The sequence below is a fragment of the Cyprinodon variegatus genome, unplaced genomic scaffold (assembly GCF_000732505.1).
Source record: "Cyprinodon variegatus isolate N-32 unplaced genomic scaffold, C_variegatus-1.0 Scaffold54, whole genome shotgun sequence".
NCBI lineage: Eukaryota > Metazoa > Chordata > Actinopteri > Cyprinodontiformes > Cyprinodontidae > Cyprinodon > Cyprinodon variegatus.
In genome coordinates, this window is record NW_015150507.1 from 613,602 (window position 1) to 632,367 (window position 18,766).

General features: G+C 37.2%; 2 protein-coding genes across 2 annotated transcripts in view; both read right to left on the reverse strand.

Moving 5' to 3' along the window:
• Window positions 1–1,214, reverse strand: part of knop1 (lysine-rich nucleolar protein 1) — a 6,190-nt gene extending 4,976 nt beyond the window's left edge. The window contains exons 1-2 of the mRNA XM_015371178.1: window positions 1,146–1,214; window positions 754–828 (exon numbers count right to left, since the gene is read on the reverse strand). Of these exons, the coding sequence (XP_015226664.1) occupies window positions 754–762 (9 nt within the window). The 5' untranslated portion in view covers window positions 763–828; window positions 1,146–1,214. The remainder of the gene's footprint in view (window positions 1–753; window positions 829–1,145) is intronic.
• A 5,176-nt stretch (window positions 1,215–6,390) lies between these two features.
• gprc5b (G protein-coupled receptor, class C, group 5, member B) lies at window positions 6,391–15,998 on the reverse strand. The gene is made up of 4 exons (XM_015371136.1): window positions 14,367–15,998; window positions 12,715–13,816; window positions 8,117–8,229; window positions 6,391–8,029 (listed from the first exon to the last, which is right to left on the reverse strand). Exons 2-4 carry the CDS (start codon window positions 13,814–13,816, stop codon window positions 7,985–7,987), a joined length of 1,260 nt encoding a protein of 419 aa, XP_015226622.1. The 5' UTR covers window positions 14,367–15,998; the 3' UTR covers window positions 6,391–7,984.
• Between the last annotated feature and the right edge of the window lie 2,768 nt (window positions 15,999–18,766).

The following is an 18,766-nucleotide window of genomic DNA, read 5'->3' on the forward strand; positions in this document are numbered from 1 at the left end:
TTTACAATGATGATGCTTTCAACAACCTTGTTTTGTAGATGATACAGTCGTGTTATTCAGTGATCAGCCATGTTTTTCTACTGGCTTAGCCGTCACTGCATCTAAAGGCCGCTACATCCTTGAGTAGTGAAAGGTTTTCCAGTCTCTCACAGTAGCAAGAACATAACGACGTCAGCCATGTCATGGAGTTTCAACTTTATTCTCTGCATGCCTCTGATAACAGTTGATCAATTAGCCATGATTTGGATGGGTGTTGCTATGTAGGAAAGATGGAAATGATTTTGCCCTTCTGTTTTTTGGGTTGGAAAAAAAAGAAAAATCAATATTGGAATTCCATACAGTGATCCGTTTTGTAAAAGATATTTTGGGGATCAATATATATAAGCAGAATATATACAGGTTTGTATGATATGCAATAAAGTCAGTGTGGACAGAAAGAGGAGCACACTGAGCCTGGTTCTGTTTGAGGTTTCTTCCTGTTAAAAGGGCTTTTTCCTCTCCACTTTTGCAGCAGGTAAGCTCAGTATGAGTGATCACTGCAACGTCAGAGATTTTATTTATTCTGTAAAGTACCTTTAAATGACGTGTTGTGCATTGGAGCAAAAATAAATATACTGAATGAAATGATAATGATTCCACATACAAACTAGTGGAAACACGGAAACAACGCTATATAAAAAAACAAAAAACAAAAAAAACGATAAATGTTTTGAAATAGGATTAATACAGATCATAAAGTAAGATGATTATTACCTGGTCCATATAAATCCTTACGGGTTTGGGTGCGCATATCTCAGAAACAAACACCACGTCCGCTTCGGAATCCGTCTGAAAGGTGAACAAATGTTTCTGTCTTTAGAGCTTTAAATAAGAACATCGATTTTTGCATCCGACGCTCCACAACTTAACTGCATGGAGTGGGATAATTCTAAAAAACAAAAAACAACGTGATAAAAAATTGCACCAGTTCGACGAAAATAAATATCTTTTATTTATACCGGTTGATAGCATTGTTCGCATGCTAGCAGTCCTGTAAGAACTGTAAAGTATGAATGATAATTAAAAACAATCGAATACAACAAGCTGAATCAACAAAGGATGAAAATGCTTAATAAAACCGTGGTTAGTGGCTTTCCTATACTTACTTTTTTTCACATTGATTATTCACGTGGAGACAGAGCTACACTCCACCGGATGTAGTTCTTTCTAATTCCTGTTAACAACAGCAGGGGCGTCCCTAGCAACGCGTGCGCGGATGTCAGTTGTACCTACCCGATCCGTCCTGCGCATGCGCGGACATACTAAAACTACTACTACTTATTTCTATCATTAACTCATTAAAAATGCTAATGCGTATCTTTAAAAAATGTTTCATGACTTCATGACTCAAGTGATGATATTGCTATTAATAAGATATTCATCTCTTTTGTTTTCAGAGAAAAAAAATTATATAAGACAGTTTGTAATGAGGGGGCTATGTTTACTAGTCATTAGAGTGTGCAAAGAATCCCACAATTTTTTGACTGGTTGACAGAGAAAGAAAAAGTGTTCTGTTGTTTCACTTTTGTTACATATATAGCAGTTACCACATTCAGTTTTAAATCTATTTCTGATCAGCTCATTTGAGGGGTAAATATCATGTAGAGTTTTGAAATGTATTTCTTTATATTTTGGTGGGAGCTCAAATTTAAAAAAAACTTTGACATTAAATTTATTTGGTCTTTCTTTTCATAATTATCCATAAATTTCATTCTAACCAGTCCAGGGTATGTCTGTTTTGCTAAATGTTTTCTTAAAAAGTTATTATTGCATTTTTTGTCTAGTAAATCTAAACCATTTTTTACAATATTCTGTAATTTAATCACTTGCTTTGTATCATAATTGTTTTTTATGAGCCGAATAAATACATTTGGTATTATTTTCATAATTTTTTCATAATCATTTTTTGTACAGATTAGATTATACTTATGAATTAAATCTTCATATGCATACGTATTGCCATTATTTTTCAATAAATGACTAATTGACCAGATTCCCTTCTCCATCCAGTTTTCCATAAACACAGACTTTTGTCTGGTATAAAATAACTGTTATTCCACAAAGGAACCTTATGGGGACTAAAGTTATGTTTGAATGCCAATTTCAAATTTTACAGCACTTGCTGGTGCAACGCAGAATGCTTTACAGGTAATTTATGAATCTCAACATCACATCTCAACAGGAACTCAGTATCACCAATTTTACTAAACACCAGAGAGGGGACAGCAAACCAGATCTCATGACTACTTCTAAGAAAAGATTGTAGCCACTTTACCTTTAGAACACCATTCATTATTTCAAAATCTATGTCTATCTATCTTTAATACCTCCATCTTCTTAATCTTTAACTGCATTGCCTTTCTTGATGTAGTGATGTTTGTTTCTCCAGTTGAAGTTAAAGTTTAATTTATTAATTTCCTTGATAATTTTTTGTGGTATGGATTATGAGTATGCGGGGTAAATAAATCTCGATAAAGTCTCCATTTTGGTTAATAGGGCTCTACCAAAAAGAGTTAGGTCTCTCTGCAACCAGTTTTTAAGTATCTGTTTACATTTGTTTAAATTATGTTCAATGTTTAATTTGACTTTACAACTTTCAGTCTTTGTTACCCAAATTCCCAGGTATTTGACCTCCAGTTTGACCTTTATGTTGTACAATGATGAATGTCAACATTCATTGATGCTCATTAATTCACATTTTTCTAAACTGAAATTCAAACCTGAAGCTTTGGAAAATACATTTACTGTTTGGTTGGCCAGAGGGATTTGATTTTCATTTTTTAAAACAGAGTGGTGTCATCTGCTGGTTGACTTATGATGATTGTCTGATCTCTAATTTGCAAGCCTTGGATGAACAGGAGAGGTGACACACTACATCCTGGCCTAATCCCTCTTTTTATGGTCATTCTTGGACATGTCCCTTCACTTAAGGAAACACAACTATTTATGTCTGTATACAACATCTTGATAATATCCAAAAACTTTTCACCAAAGCCAAAATGTTTAAATGTTTCAAGAATAAAAACAGAATAAAACCATCATCATCATCAATCAAATGGGCATATTCAATTAGATCCAGAACTAGACAAATATTGTTATGGATTGTTCTACCTTTTAAAAAACAGATTGAGTAGAACTAATTATATCTGATATACCCACTTTTAATCTAGCTGCAAGAACTTTAGTAAATATTTTATAATCTGTATTGAGAAGAGTGATTGGTCTTAGATTATTCAGGTGATCGGATAATGTCTTGTCGGTAGCTTTCTGACTAGTTGATGACGTCGTATCTTAGAAATAGTGACCATGTTGATCTAAGATCGGACAACCATGATGAAGTTGGTTTGAAGTTGGTTATTGGATATTCAAACTCTGCTCCCTCCTCCCACACGTGGTGGTGCATTTAGGGACTGTCTACAAAATTTTGAACCAAGCACTCTTGAGAAACAAAAATCAATAAAGTCCTTATCTTATGACCAGCTAAGACAAAACTAATATAAAATCATGCGAAAAGATAAATTACATAAGGCACACTTGGTTTTATGCAATTTTAAGCTATTTAGAATTTTTAAAGACAAAAGTTGGGACTTTTCTTCAATTACTTCCAGGTCATTTGATCCACCGGCTCAAATTCTTTTTGAAATTGTTCTACTACATTAGCCTAAGGAGGCACACCCATTTTTATTCCATTTTAAGCGATTGTTCATTTTTAAAGATTTTTTATACTAAAAAAAAAAGTGATATTTCTTCAATAGCTTCCAGGTCATGTGACCCACCAACTCAAATTCTTCGTGAAATTCTTTCACTACATTAGACTGATAAGATACACTCATTTTTATTCCATTTTAAGCCTTTGTACATGAAACAAAATTTTTATTACAAAAGTAATTTTTATACTAAAAAAAAACATTTGACATTTCTTCAATAGCTTCCAGGTCATGTGACCCACTGACTCCAAAATCTATGTCAAATGGTTCCACTACTTTAGCCAGATGGGGCACACTCATTTTATTTTAGGAATAAAAATGTGTGTGCCTTATCAGCCTAAATTAGTAGAACAATTAGAAAAACCAGATCATTGAGAAGAAGTAAAACCAAACGATAAACTGTGCAAAGGATGTAATAGCCATTTAGTGCAAATCACATAACAAACATTCATTTTAATGCTGCCAGGAAACAGTGACAGAATTGTTCTTATAAACTCCTGCTAAAAGCATTGTTTCTTTACAGTACAAGTTAAAAAGCAGGTAGACCTAGTTTTACATGTTAAACCCATATTTAATTGTAATATGTAAAAACACTCACAAAAACAAAGCCATTGACAAATAAACCTATTTAAATTTGGGTAACAGCAAAACTGACCAGTCACAGTCATATACACAATGCATTAACTGGAAATACTTCCTCAGCTTGAATTTCCTCAAGAGCTGAAACTGCAAAACTTTACCCAGATGTACACAATATGGTGTTCTTAAGTTTAAACATCATGTCTAGCCAGCGATATCAAAGCAGTAAGACATAACATATTTAGATAGTTTGCAGTGAATTTTTATATGATCAGTTTTATATGATCAAATATTTTCTTTGTATTTTCCAACAATAGAAAAGAAAGAAAAAGAAGGAAAACTAAGGGATTTTTATGGCCTGAATACAGTTGTCCAACAGACAGTTCCTGACACTTTTCACGAGGAAAGTAAGATAGAGTTTATTGATCTCACAGTGGAGAAATTCACCTGTCACATCAGCTCAATAGTCAAAAGAAGGTGCCAAAAGGAGAAAAATGTGCAGGGGTATATACAGTGCATCCTCATATATACAGTGGATCGGAAAAAAAAAAAGACATGAGGCAGAGAGTTATGTACATTTAAGGTGACTTATACACAAGTTAGCGATGCGAGAAGCCAGCTGTTCCCATATGACTGTATTCAAGCATATGATGAAGTTAAGTGACTGGAAATAATGTGGAAATAAAATGCTAAAGCTGAAGAAGTAAAAACAAAAGCAAAGCTGGTCCACAGACAGAATCAGGTTAAAGACCCTTGTCTTATGAGCCTTTTCCAAATTGCCACTTTGGTTTGTTTTGTTTGGGGTTGTGTTGTTTAGTTTGGTATGGGTGGCTTTCTTTTACAGAAGTGCAGCAAATGCGGCCATGTTGTTAACAGCAAGGCAGCACAGAGAAAGTTCATGTGACAAAATGTCTATGAGACACATGCAAACATAGCAATCGAGGATATGGAAACATGGCTAGGTTGGTCCACTGGCAAGAAATGTTGACAGTGAATAAAAAGACTAGAGAGAATAGAAAGGGAGTTAGAGTCAATGGACATGACCAAGACGAGTCTTATAGAAATAACGTGACAATCAAAGAAAGTGTAGAGGGAAATCTAAGGAGCCGTGGTGCATAATTGGATGAAGGAAAAGAAGATTATTGCTCTCCTAAATGTAATGGTAAGTTAATGTGTACATCCAGTGTTGGACCTCTGCAAAGTTTCGTTTGAATTTCCTCTTACACTACAAATCCCAGCAATGTGTGCACCTCTGTGTTGGACTACAGTACTTATTATGGGGCTTCCAACTTCATTCAGTCCGAATCTCTGTAGTCTGCGTGGTTGCTGTGTGTGTGTGTGTTTTTTTTTCAATATAATGTGTCTGATTCTAGTTCTGGAGTTGTTCTTGTTAGGCAAGCAGTGACCCCATAGTCAGTTAGTCAATTGGAGACAGGCTGCTTACTGATGTGATGTTTTCAGGTTAACTTGCTGCACTTGGAACCACAAGGAAGCAGTCATTAAATAAAGTAGCGATTACATTGGGGGGACCAAAAATGTCCCTTTTCCTGTAGTACCAACTCAGAGCAATTCACTTTCTCAGCTTTTTCATAAGTAACTGTTACATAGATCTGTTATTATCTTTAGTGCCTGTTCACCTCTCCAACTGTCCAAAGTTGCACTGTAAATGCACCGTCAGAAGATTGGTTAGGGGGTGGTGTCCCAATATTATATTGGACTGCAGAGCTGTATTTCTATTGAAGATCCCTCCCCCACTCATTTTCCATTACAATGCCTAATTGTAATGGAAAATGAAGCAATCTGCAGCGAACTGACTCGAATTGTCCCAACCTGAATGGATAAGTTATCAAAGCACAAGTATCATGTACTAAACTGAAGCTACAAGAGTTAATGCCAATGGAAAACAGGGGCTGATGGGCGGGGTTTCAGGGGTCATCCTGTTAAGCCACGCCTGACGTCTTACCAGCGTTAAGGAGAATAGTTCTGAACTTGTGTTTTTCATTTACAATCCAGGTGCCAATGTCTACTAGAAGTATAGTCTGTTGGACGATTACTAGGGGCCAAACTTCAACAGGCAGTGAATATTTGAGTTACCATGCCATCTGCTGGTGTTAGTCCAGTCGACACAGACATCAGCCAGGAAACTTTACAGCAGGTTACATGGACTCACCTTTCAGTGGGCTGGAATTTGTATTGAAATTCCTTTACTGGCCTTATTCATCATTTAAACTTTTTCTTTGATAAACTGGATCTTAGTTTTTTATTATCTGTAAGTCATAACCTGTAACAATACATTTTTCAAAAAAATTCATAGAGATGCATCTGTTAAGATTCTTGTGCACGATTCCTTATATCTGTCTGGTGTAACTTGTAAAAACAGTAAAATAAAGAACTGTGAATAGATACGTCAGTACAATATCAGGAAAAAAGGAGAATGCAGTAGATGGATCAGCAGTATTAGGAATTGTTATGTTCTGTGACATTCTGGCATCAAGGGGAGGAAAGACAAGCATAGTTTTTTTATTATCAGGAAAATATCAGACAACAAACCTTCCAAACCTTCTTTTAAAACTGATTAGCATACTCTTTAGAATCTATTAATAAGATAGGAAAATAATTTAGCTGGTTGACTGTACGGTCCACAGACTGCAGTCGGTTTATTACAGCAGATACTCTGAAGTCATAAAAATGTACTCAGTCGTTTTTTTCTTTCTAAGGCAGCCTTCAGTTTGCGTTGTTTTTACATGTACAAGACTGATTTGTATGATCCTTTTTCTATGATGAAGAATCGTCCATTTTCCTCAAAACTGTGATTAGTACTTCCTTTTGCTATACATACAGTACATACAATTTTATTTCATATATAAAATAACAAAAAGGATCCATAAATTCAAAACATTGAGATAAAATACTGATCCCCCATAGTTGTGCTTTACATGCGACTGAAACAATCTTCAATCTCACATTCCCACCAGGATCTTTGTACTGATCATTGTCTGTGCACGTTACAGTAAGTATTGCAGTATAAAATGGCTTTTACTATATGCTTCTTAATAGCAAAGGACTTCAATACCATTACTGAGATGGGGCATCTCTTTACTTCATAAAAGAATGTGATAATTCAAGTGTTGTATCATAGAAATGTGCCAAAGTGTCCCAGCATAGCGAGAAAGTCACTATAAGAACAATGAAATACAGCAAACAAGCTTTGTAGGCCTCTGCTGGTAATTCACATCAACGTCCTCAAGGCTGAGTTAACCAAAAGTGCAGTTCATCGAAGTAAGCGTTCTTTTTTCACAGAAACCAGTTGTTAGGAAACTGGTATCGAGCTGCTTAAAGAGGTTTACTTCACCACATTAAAATTTTGCTTTTATTGACATGCTAAACTGCAACATGTCCTCTAGTTCTCATTCAAAAATAGGGTTTTTCATGTTTACGTACTTCTAATTTAACTATTGTCTTTTCTCTTTTCCTGCTCTTAATGATTTGTCCTTCTGCCAAATTCTATGACAAAACAGTTAATTCTACTTGTTTCAAAAACATCATTTGAAAACATTGGCAATAGCACAAACACATAAAACACTTCTACATTTTCTTTTTAGGAAACGGGGAAACACTTCAGCATCAGAAATTGTAACCCATGTAAGTCCTCCTCTGTTCTACCATAGACGTCTTCCAGTGTAGTTAATGGGTGCTGTAGGCATCTACAACAGATAAAGGAACATTCAGGAATAGCAGATACATATTTGCCGATCTTTTGATATCAATCACTTGTGTCTGTCAACACTTACCGTCCCACCGTTCATGACCAAAGCCATCTCAGTTGGTTGGTAAACATGGCCCCTGAAGGCGATGCCTGGGCGCATGCTGCCATGGCTGCTGTGGTATGTTCCACTTCGGACAGCTTTAAAACAATTAAGACAAAACAGAGAAAAATTTTACAAGTGCAACAGAATGCAAATCATTTTTCTTAGTCCCCTAAAATACAACCCAGCTGGGGACCCACATGTACTACTGTGCTTGAATAAACTTGATTTGAACATGCGGGTAAATGGCGTTGACAAGTCAAGGAGGTAATCATCCTCTTAACTCAGCTCAGTTTTGGAAGTCACTGGACACTGGTTCTTAAGGACCTTAATTAAATTAAAACTTGATGCATTTTTCTCTTCTCAATCAGCCTCACATGAGGAACTTGACCTACATGACCAACTCCCTAAGGGAGGGAGTTGCTTTAGGCAAACACTATAGGGATGAACAATATTCCCATTCCTGTTTCTTACTAAACATAACAGCAAGTTTGATTATCTTTCTAGGAAAGTATTTTAAGAAAGTTTTAATGAAGTTTTAGGGTGAAAAAATTTAATTTTGGCAATTAGTGACACAAAAAAAAGGTTAAAATTGCAGCGCTAATGTCGTATCTTCTCTGACTGAACCGGTTTACTGTTACCTTTTTTAAAATAGAAAGTATTTATGGATCAGTGCTTCAATGGTTCTTTTGTGTTTTTGCCGCTGACTTTTTGAACATCCCGTCGGCCTCACCCTGGTTCTGCTGGAGGTTTCTTCCTGTTAAATGGGAGTTTTTTTCTCTCCATTGCAGCTGCACGGATGCTCAGTGTGACCGATAACTGCAGATTTAATGAACAACCGCATACTTATCCAGGAGGATTGATTCCTGCAATCAATTACTCGATGCAGTAGGCTGGGTTTTCCCTAGATAAAATACTTAAATCTGTCTTTCAAAATTAATTGAAATTCAATGTACCGGTAATCTCAAGTCACTTTCTAGAGACTATTTAGTTATCTAATTCTCTTTAAAAAATAGAAGATGGCATGATACTTTATAAAGAAATTATTTCATTTAATAGAATTTAATTTCAATGAACTGCCTGTGGACTACATGATGGTTCCTTGCAGAAAGAAGGTTCTCTGTTTGAGGCCCAGGGTCTATCTGCATGGAGTTGTCATGTTCTCCCCATGCATGCTTGGGTTCTACTCTCATTCAAGACATGATTTAAATACTTTTAAGAACTAATGGTTAAAAACTCAAAGCTTGATTTATTCCGCTGTAGGATTGGTCCTAATCCTGAATTTATAATGTCAATATATTTGTCAAGTTATTTTATTTTATTAAGAGAAAACATACATTTGATAAAATGGTTGTATATTTGTTTGTTTGTATGTATGTTTGTTTGTATTAGAGGTTGTTGAGATTAAAATTCAGTTTTTCAAGAGAGACCTGGATGCAAACACATACCGCTGACATCAAAAAACGCTCAAGATACAATCTTGGTTATAAAATAAAAAAATTAAATAAAATAATGTAAAACATTAATTATTTATAAATTGGTTCAAAAAGGCCTTAAATACATTAACAGAGATCAGTCCTTCAGCTTCTTCTGCAGTTGATTCAAAGGGTATGATTCCGAGGGGGGCTGCAAACTAGAAGGCTCTTTTACCATGATCAGTGCAACCTTATTTACAATTAGTGAAATTGACTAATTTTGATACAGAGAGTAACTGCTTGAATATTTTCTCTTAAAAATGGACAGGACTTCAGAGAGAAATAAATCAGATTGAGATTGCTTTGTAAAGAAAATAATACTAGTGACAGAGTCTGTGGATGGATATAGTAATCCATCCAACATGGGTATACAGAAGTCAGTGGTGAGTGAAGGCCCCCAGAACTTCAAGACCTCACAAAATCAAACATATACAACCAGTGGGAATATGCACGCATATAAATTTTACCACCATTGTCCAAACTGGGCAGAAATGGTACAAACAATCCACCTCCTCGCTTCAAAAGACAAACAAGGTTGAATAAAAAATAAAAAAAATCCCAACTTCTATAACAATAATAAAACCTATATATTTATAGAAATGAGAAAGCTTTAATCTGAATAACAATGATGGAATCAGGCAAAGAAAGACTTATTGTTCCTGGTGACAACTTTACTCCTTTACTAACACTAAATCCCAGCTAAGCACTACATGACCAAAACATACAAAATATAACACATGTAAGAAGTAATTTTTATTGGATATCATCAAAACTGTAAACCCCCCCCCACACACACACACACACACCCCCCCCCCCACACACACACACACACACACACACATAAAAAAACCCTGATAGGTTGTGAAAGTCAGTAGAAAAATCTTAACTAACAAAGGTATTTTTTTGCAAAATGCCTAATGTTTCTCTTAGTTTTTCTATGTGTAGGAAAAATAAAACAAAACAAAATGAAAGAAATGAAAAACCATGCAACATGGATTTTCACATTTTTTAGTTTAGTAATGAAATGTTGACCCCTTGCCACAGGAAGACCACACAGACCAACAGTATATAATTTAACCACAATCCTTTTTCAAAGGTAAGTGAGCCACTTAAGGTCCTTGGTTCATGTTGAAAGCCATCTTATTTTATTAGCATCTGGTCTTGCTAAAAACGTTTTTTTTTTTTTTTTGCACCTTTGACCTTGCATGTGAAATGTTATATTTATTATAACAAAACTAACAACAGGAGAGACTCACCTTTGCATTGTTTTTTCAGATATCCCTATAAAGTACCTACAGCTTTTTCCAAGCAAAAATGACTACCATCACCATAATAGCAAGAAATATAATTATTTAATTAATTTGACAAATTGAAATTATAATAATATAATTATAGCTGTGTTAATGTAAGCATCCAGCTCTCATCTATGACCTATATGTTTTTCTGTTTGTCATTTAAGACAACAGCTTCACTGGACATTTTTCCTTTATATTTGCTTTTTTAAAAGACACGTTACATTTAAATTTAACAGATAAAAGCAGAATGCATCTTAGTATGACTGCCTGTTGGATGGCATGCAGGGCCCATGACCACTATTTCAGACTCTGCTTCTGACTCACTGAGAAGCATTTCAGAACTGTGCATAAGAACAGCTTCATCAGAAATGCTACGGCATTTAAATGCTATACAAGCGAAAAGAGATAACAGGAGGAAACAACGTTAACCGCTGAATCTGTTTTGAGGTAGGTGATGTGGAGCCTTGCTAAAGTCTTGTTATTTTTCTGTGATATTAATTCCCTGTGTGCCTGAAACGACTGCTCACTGTTATTTGACAAAGCCTACAGCTACAGTGGTTACCAGGGCAACACAGATATTTTGTGTAATTATTGTAACAAAAGGAAGTGTTTTCAGCGGCGTTGAGCGGCCACTGTTGAGTCAGGGATCTGTTTTCACTAAGTTAAAACATTCATGATTAGAAAAATATTTTTTTACATACCTTTATTGTTTTGTTTGTTTTGCTTTAAGGTTAATCAAAAATGTGGGAGGAAGTAGAAAAAGGTAATGGTGATAGGTTTGACAATAAGTTTTTGTGTTTTGCAAGTCAGATTGAATTATTAAAAAATTACAAAGTGCATTCATTAATTACAAAAACAGTGTTATATGTTAAATCTCTCCAAAATCATCAAAAAAATAAATGGGTCAAAGCGTGTAAAGTAAATCCTAAATACTAAAACGACCATAAATCTTCTGACATCAAGTTTTGGCTAGATTTTTTTGTTGTTGTTGGTAATTAACAAAAACATTTCCTTACTCTAAAATGTGACATGGGCATTGTATGCTTGATTGTACCTTCTTACTGTGACTAATCAATATTAACTGTACAGTGTACACTGTATACCACCACCTTAAATTTTTTTCAATGCTTACCTTTATTTTTTAATTATAACAGATCAACTAATCTGGTAAGCTGCATTCAGAAAACTGCAGTGAGCAGTAGAAGTGGAATGACTCATATTTTTACCTCCATATTGCTGGTAGATATTCATACATTTCATGAGATGTAATCGGACTTTTGGTTTAATACACCATATACTTATCCTTGCACCCCTTCCCCCCATCAGAGCGACTCTGCAAGAATAAGCAGTTACCGCAATAGATAGATGGATTTAAAATGTCTTTTCAAATACAGCATAGGGAGTCTAGCTTGAACTGTCAAGTCATGCAACTTCTGCAAAATTTGAATGATCATACAAATCCTTTTTACCCTGAAAATTAATATTTTATCCACAAAAAATGTCTTTTGAATATCATTGGTCTTTTTTTAATCAAAAATAATTTATGGTTTTAATATTCTCTCAATAACACTAATTGAATAGACTCTGGATTGGAAATTTGACAGAAATTAAAATTTGTTATTCAACTGGGTGCTACCAGGCTGTGCGCAAGCCAGTCATTGGTTCATTCATTTACGTAGATAGGTGGAAACAAATATGAAATTACGTCCTTCAGAACTAGGAGTGTTAGCCACTGAAGCAGTTACTGTTGGAAAATATATAGTTTCACATATAAAAAGAAGCACGTAAAGCAAGGAGCACATACAAGACTTACTTGCGCTGTGCTCTTCCATTGAAAAGGCTTGGTTTTCTTGAAAGGACTGGTGAGAATGCGTAGGGTGTTCTTCTCCGTAATGAGGAGCAGGCGATGCACGACTAGTGTCAAAAAAATCTTGTGTGTCAGATTGTGTTGGGCTCTGGAGACACAGGTGGGCCTCTGGAATAGCGTGGAACAGCAGCAGGATCCAGCCCTGAATCACCAAGGCGACAGCCAATGCAGGCTCATCCAATACTTTTGAATCTTTGTTTCCTCCTCTTTCCCTGCTCCCTTTTCCCCTCAGCACCTGGCTGCCATAAAGATAAAACCCCAGCCAGGCCACCCAAAGCAATGCGGAAGCCAGACTGGACAGAAAGACCCAGACGGCATTACATTTCCATCTTCGCTTTTCGTGTTCTCCTTCTCTGTCTTCTTCTCTGCTGTCTCCTCCATCTTCTCCAAATTCTCCTCCACACAGCACCACTCCGAGAGAGAGGCCCATGGCAATTAGGAGCAGGCCTAGAGTGTAACTACACATCAGAGCAAAGTCTAAAGGAGGGTACTCACATGCTGGGTGACCCTCTCTGACCACAGTCAACAGAACCCATTCAGCAGAGATAATCCCCTGAACTAAAGCCAATGCCAGTCCAAGCGCTGCCAGTGTGCTCCCAGATGGACTTGATTTTCCAGCCACCAGCCTCCTGAGCCTCACTCCTTGCACGAGTAAACAGGAGAAGCAGAGAGCAAAGAGGGGTCCCCAGAAGGCCCTGCGAACCACACAGAGGACCTGGGTCTTCCCCACCAGGAAAGCCAAAGAGATAGTGAAGATTCCCAGAAGAGTCCCCAAGAGCAGGAGCAGAGGACCAAGACCAGACCTTCGGGCTGGGTCAGAAACCACACGCATCTTGACGATCATTAGCACTGCAAGAACCAAAGAAGCGAGGCCACCACAGCAGGCCACTGCCTCCAGTACGACACCCCAGACCGCCTCCAGGTCGCAGAGCACTCTGTAGGTGGGTTCTATGCCCACGCTGCATCCCCGGGGAGGAGGAGGAGTAGGCTGGGATGAGCCGCAACTGATCAAAGTCAGGAGGAAGATGGCAATAGGGCTGACAGCCATCTTGGTGACAAACAGGAAAGACAGGCAAAGAGAGGCACAGGTACAGTTAGGTATGCAAAAAGGTGTCTAATCCATACAGGTCTTTATGGCATGATGTTGATGAACATAAGTACATCAGTTGCTCATGGATCCTCATGATATGACAAAAATGGTAAAAACAGCTAATTATGTACTGAGTCAATAAGCCTGTTGTGTGATGTTTTTCATCTGTGAGAGACATACTTTCTCTTAGACACACAAACACACACTGCATAGAATAGAACTGCTTTTAGCACTGAGCAATAGTTTCCATGGAAATGGGAAACAGCGTGGGCAGGCTACATTGCCACTGCTTTTCAGGGGTTGAGTTCAGTACCCAAAAGCACAGAACAACAAAACATTCTCCCCCCACACATTCATACACGTCCCGACATGCCTAACATAAACACATGAATGCATACAGAACAATTGCAACCCCCCCACACACGCTATATGGTTTCTGAAAGCTTTAAAGGTGGATGTTTGTATAAAATGAAGGCAACAAAATTTTATACAAAACAGTAAAACTCACCTCAGATGAATTCCTGACTTGATTTCTTGGTTACTTATAATGTAGATGTTTCAACATCTCCCATGTAACATTTCTGGACATGACTTAAATCATATTTTCAGAATTTTTCCTTAACGAAGTCCTCAAGGCAGCAAGAACAAAGCAGTTTCCATGTTCTCGCTGTCTTTCCTCTCAACTCTGATTGCTCAAAAGTATGAGGCAGCACCTTATGAAAGACCACCAATGGCTTGCTAATGTAGTGCCTTGTCCAGCTGCTCTGAGAAAAAGAAGCCAGGATTATGATGCATGCCTCGAGACTTCACACACCCACACGGTCAAATATATCAGCCTCTTTCGCTCCTTTCTCTCTAACTCCCTCTGTCCTCATCTTTCCGTTTGTGCAGTCTGCATGTCTGAGTTGCTCTCTCTCTCTCAGCTTCACGCTGAATCTGCGGAGGTGTCAACAGAGAGAGATGCAGTCCCAGCTTACTTCTACTCGCCCACACATGGGCAGCATGATTAGCCACTGCACCTGTCTAACCAGGAAGAAGAGAGGAAATAAGATCAGTATATGAACGTGGCAGTTCTATGCCTGTCCGGCATTAATCACTTTGTGTGCACATTCTGGTGTTATTTCGTGCCATCACACTCCCACATCTTCGCCTTGCCTTATCCATCTAAACTACAGGGATATCGGCTGTCAAATGATGAACTGATTACAAAAAGCTGTGTTCTGACCTACAGTTTTGATAAGGAAACAAAGATGGGATGTATGCTGCAGAAAACAGGTGTTTTTATTGAGGACAAGCAGCTCAGATCAGTCACTCTAAACACAGGTGACTATCTTAGTAGTGTAGCATAACACCTTAGAAAACATGATTCAGTCAAGTTTATTTAGAGAGGCCTAATCTCCAACCCCTATGTATTGGTTAAAGAAGGATAGAGCACAAGGAAGGTCAGATAAGGTTCATTCATCAACAAAATTGGCTTGTGATACTTTTGTGACATCTCGAAGGTAGGGAAGTAAGTCTCTCCCTCCAGTAAAGTGAAATTAGTATGCCTAGCAAGACAATTTATCCCACCCTTAGAGACCAAAAAACTTGCAAAAATGTATAGGTATATGCTCTTTTAAGGTGTAAAAAAATTTTTGAAAAATTAACTAAAATTGAAAAGTTAAAATACCAGAGCACTGTGCTCACTCTGCTCTTCATTTGTACAGCGGCTATGTGCCTTTTTAAAGGCGGTTGCTTATCCAAACAGGAATTCACATAGACACAGGGCAGCAGGTCATGCATCTACACACTCTTTAACAATGTTAATACAAAGGTTATTCATACCGCTGGCAATTTTGATTTTCTAATATTTTTAGTCAACCAACAATTTTCTAATCTCATTACCAAAAATGCTTTTAACCTGACATAAACTGAACCGCAATAGTACTTTATTCCACAGACTCCTGCTGATGTTCATTCCTTATTTTTACTCTAACCTTCTTTCATGAAATTAAAACAGGAATTTAGAATCCCCAATTATAACAAACAACAATTCAACATGGGGAGACGCACACAGAAAAGCTGCAATTAGAAAAGCATTTAATTTATTTATACAGTTAAAACAATCTTATTCTTCAAAATATTTCAAAGGAAAACCAGCTGATTGCCAGCACTCATTGACTCTCTGCAATCCCTTACACCAAGCATGCATGTGGCGACTGTGGAGAGGAAAACTCCCTCTTAACAGGAAGAAACCTCCAGGAGAACCTGGCTCAGTGTGAGCGACCATCTGCTGAGGTCAACTGAGGTTTGAGGAGAAAGAAGCAACTGGGGCCCCGGTAGTAGGCATCCATGCTGTGAATCAGCATTCGCTTGGATGGGCATCCTAGGAAAGGATTAGAGTAGTCTTCCCCCAGGCTCCCGGGGACTGGTGGTAGGATAAGCCAGAGGATGAGTGGGACTGAGAATGAGGGATGAGATGGGGTGGATGTGGATGAAAGTTAATTCATGTGCGGGAGAGGGAAGATGTGCCAGAAGGTAAATGAAGGTGATCTTGATCTTCAGAGAATGTTCGGCCTCAGAGTTAATTTCCTGCAAGTAACAACTAGAGGAAAGAGATGATACATGCTGTTGATAAAAAATGTATCCTTAACCAGCTCCTAACTTTTTTAAACAGCTCTTATTTTCTCCCAGATGTTTCCTTTCCTTTAAAAAGTGGGGGGTCTGCATTTTGGTTTTCTTTACATATACAATTAATCTTCATCTTTCCTCTCAAACCTTGCTCTCTTTTTCTTATACCACTACCAGTATATACCTGACCCTAACCTTAAGCTCAAGTTAATTCACATAAGTCTAAACCGACTCACTAACATTAAATGCGGGATCACCACATTAGAACCAAGCCCTGTTGGTCCTGAGAAGATTAGTATACATAACAAAAATGGTCCAAAATAGGTAACATTATCCTTTTATCTATCTGTCTTTTCGGGGTTATTTCTGCATTTCTGATAGACTTAAATAATAGCTGAGCTTTTACTGCAAACAAATGCATCCACTTCCTTTCACCACATATAGTTGCGACTGTTCTAGTTAAACAGTTCAACTAAAACATATTTCTTTAGTACAACTGTTTTTAATATTCTTTTTTGTTTCTGCATTTTTTATTTTCTTTTATTTATTTTTTTTTTTAATTTTTTCCTACTTGCTTTGATTCTGTTTTATCTTCCTGTATTTTAATCATGTAAAGCACTTTGCACTGTCTTTGTACTGAATTGTGCTATACAAATAAATTTGCCTTGCCTTGCCTTGCCTTGCCTTAAAATCATTTTGCATTTACTGAATAAATAAGAGTTTCAAGAAGCAAATTAATTAAATACTGAGTTTAAGGCCAGTGCCATACTGTAACACTACAGTGTTTTATTTCTGTTTCATAGAACTAGTCATCATTACCTTATTTGACTGAACAAAAATAGTACTAATAATATTAATAAAGAATGCAAGTTGCAGATACTTTTTGTTTAAATTCATTTAACTTAACCTAAATCTACACAATTTTTCAAAGGATTCATCACAACTGCAAAACTATCTAACATCAGTAGACTTGTGCTTGTCAGGAATCCAGTTTTTGTGGTTTGTTTCTGTGTTTCCTTTTTTCCTCTACTAGGTGGTGCCCCGTCCTCATTGGGCCTCCCTGCACACCTGCAGCTCATTGCCTCATTACCTGTGGAGTATTCTTAAGCTGCTGACTTCCACTACCTCAAGGCTGAGTGTTTGCCAATTGTGGGTACTCTAGCCATTCTTAGTTTACCAGAGTCTAACCTAAGTTTTTGTTTTGCCAGTTTTGGGCACTCTAGCCAAGCTGAGTTTGCTGAGTCAAACTGAGTTTTTGTCAACCCGAGTTTAACTTTGTTTTTTGTCTTTGCCTCTCGGCAGGAAGTCATCCTGCAAACTGGATTTCTCGGACCTTCTCTCCCTGGAAGGATCAACTGAGCTTCAAACTGAGCTGGGGTTCAAACAGGAGGTTTGGATCCACTTTCCCCAAGAGATAGTTTGAGCTTCGCACTGAGAAAGGGATTAATCTCCACTATGACCCGTTCAAGTACCNTCCTACTTGCTTTGATTCTGTTTTATCTTCCTGTATTTTAATCATGTAAAGCACTTTGCACTGTCTTTGTACTGAATTGTGCTATACAAATAAATTTGCCTTGCCTTGCCTTGCCTTGCCTTAAAATCATTTTGCATTTACTGAATAAATAAGAGTTTCAAGAAGCAAATTAATTAAATACTGAGTTTAAGGCCAGTGCCATACTGTAACACTACAGTGTTTTATTTCTGTTTCATAGAACTAGTCATCATTACCTTATTTGACTGAACAAAAATAGTACTAATAATATTAATAAAGAATGCAAGTTGCAGATACTTTTTGTTTAAATTCATTTAACTTAACCTAAATCTACACAATTTTTCAAAGGATTCATCACAACTGCAAAACTATCTAACATCAGTAGACTTGTGCTTGTCAGGAATCCAGTTTTTGTGGTTTGTTTCTGTGTCTCCTTTTTTCCTCCACTAGGTGGTGCCCCGTCCTCATTGGGCCTCCCTGCACACCTGCAGCTCATTGCCTCATTACCTGTGGAGTATTCTTAAGCTGCTGACTTCCACTACCTCAAGGCTGAGTGTTTGCCAATTGTGGGTACTCTAGCCATTCTTAGTTTACCAGAGTCTAACCTAAGTTTTTGTTTTGCCAGTTTTGGGCACTCTAGCCAAGCTGAGTTTGCTGAGTCAAACTGAGTTTTTGTCAACCTGAGTTTAACTTTGTTTTTTGTCTTTGCCTCTCGGCAGGAAGTCATCCTGCAAACTGGATTTCTCGGACCTTCTCTCCCTGGAAGGATCAACTGAGCTTCAAACTGAGCTGGGGTTCAAACAGGA

Coding starts and splice junctions, on each gene's coding strand:
- gprc5b (XM_015371136.1), bottom strand. CDS start 13,816: ATGGCTGTCAGCCCTATTGCCATCTTCCTCCTGACTTTGATCAGTTGC. Junction 8,230..12,714: donor AATGGAAGAGCACAGCGCAA/GTAAGTCTTGTA, acceptor ATTGTTTTAAAG/CTGTCCGAAGTGGAACATAC. Junction 8,030..8,116: donor TGGTCATGAACGGTGGGACG/GTAAGTGTTGAC, acceptor TATCTGTTGTAG/ATGCCTACAGCACCCATTAA.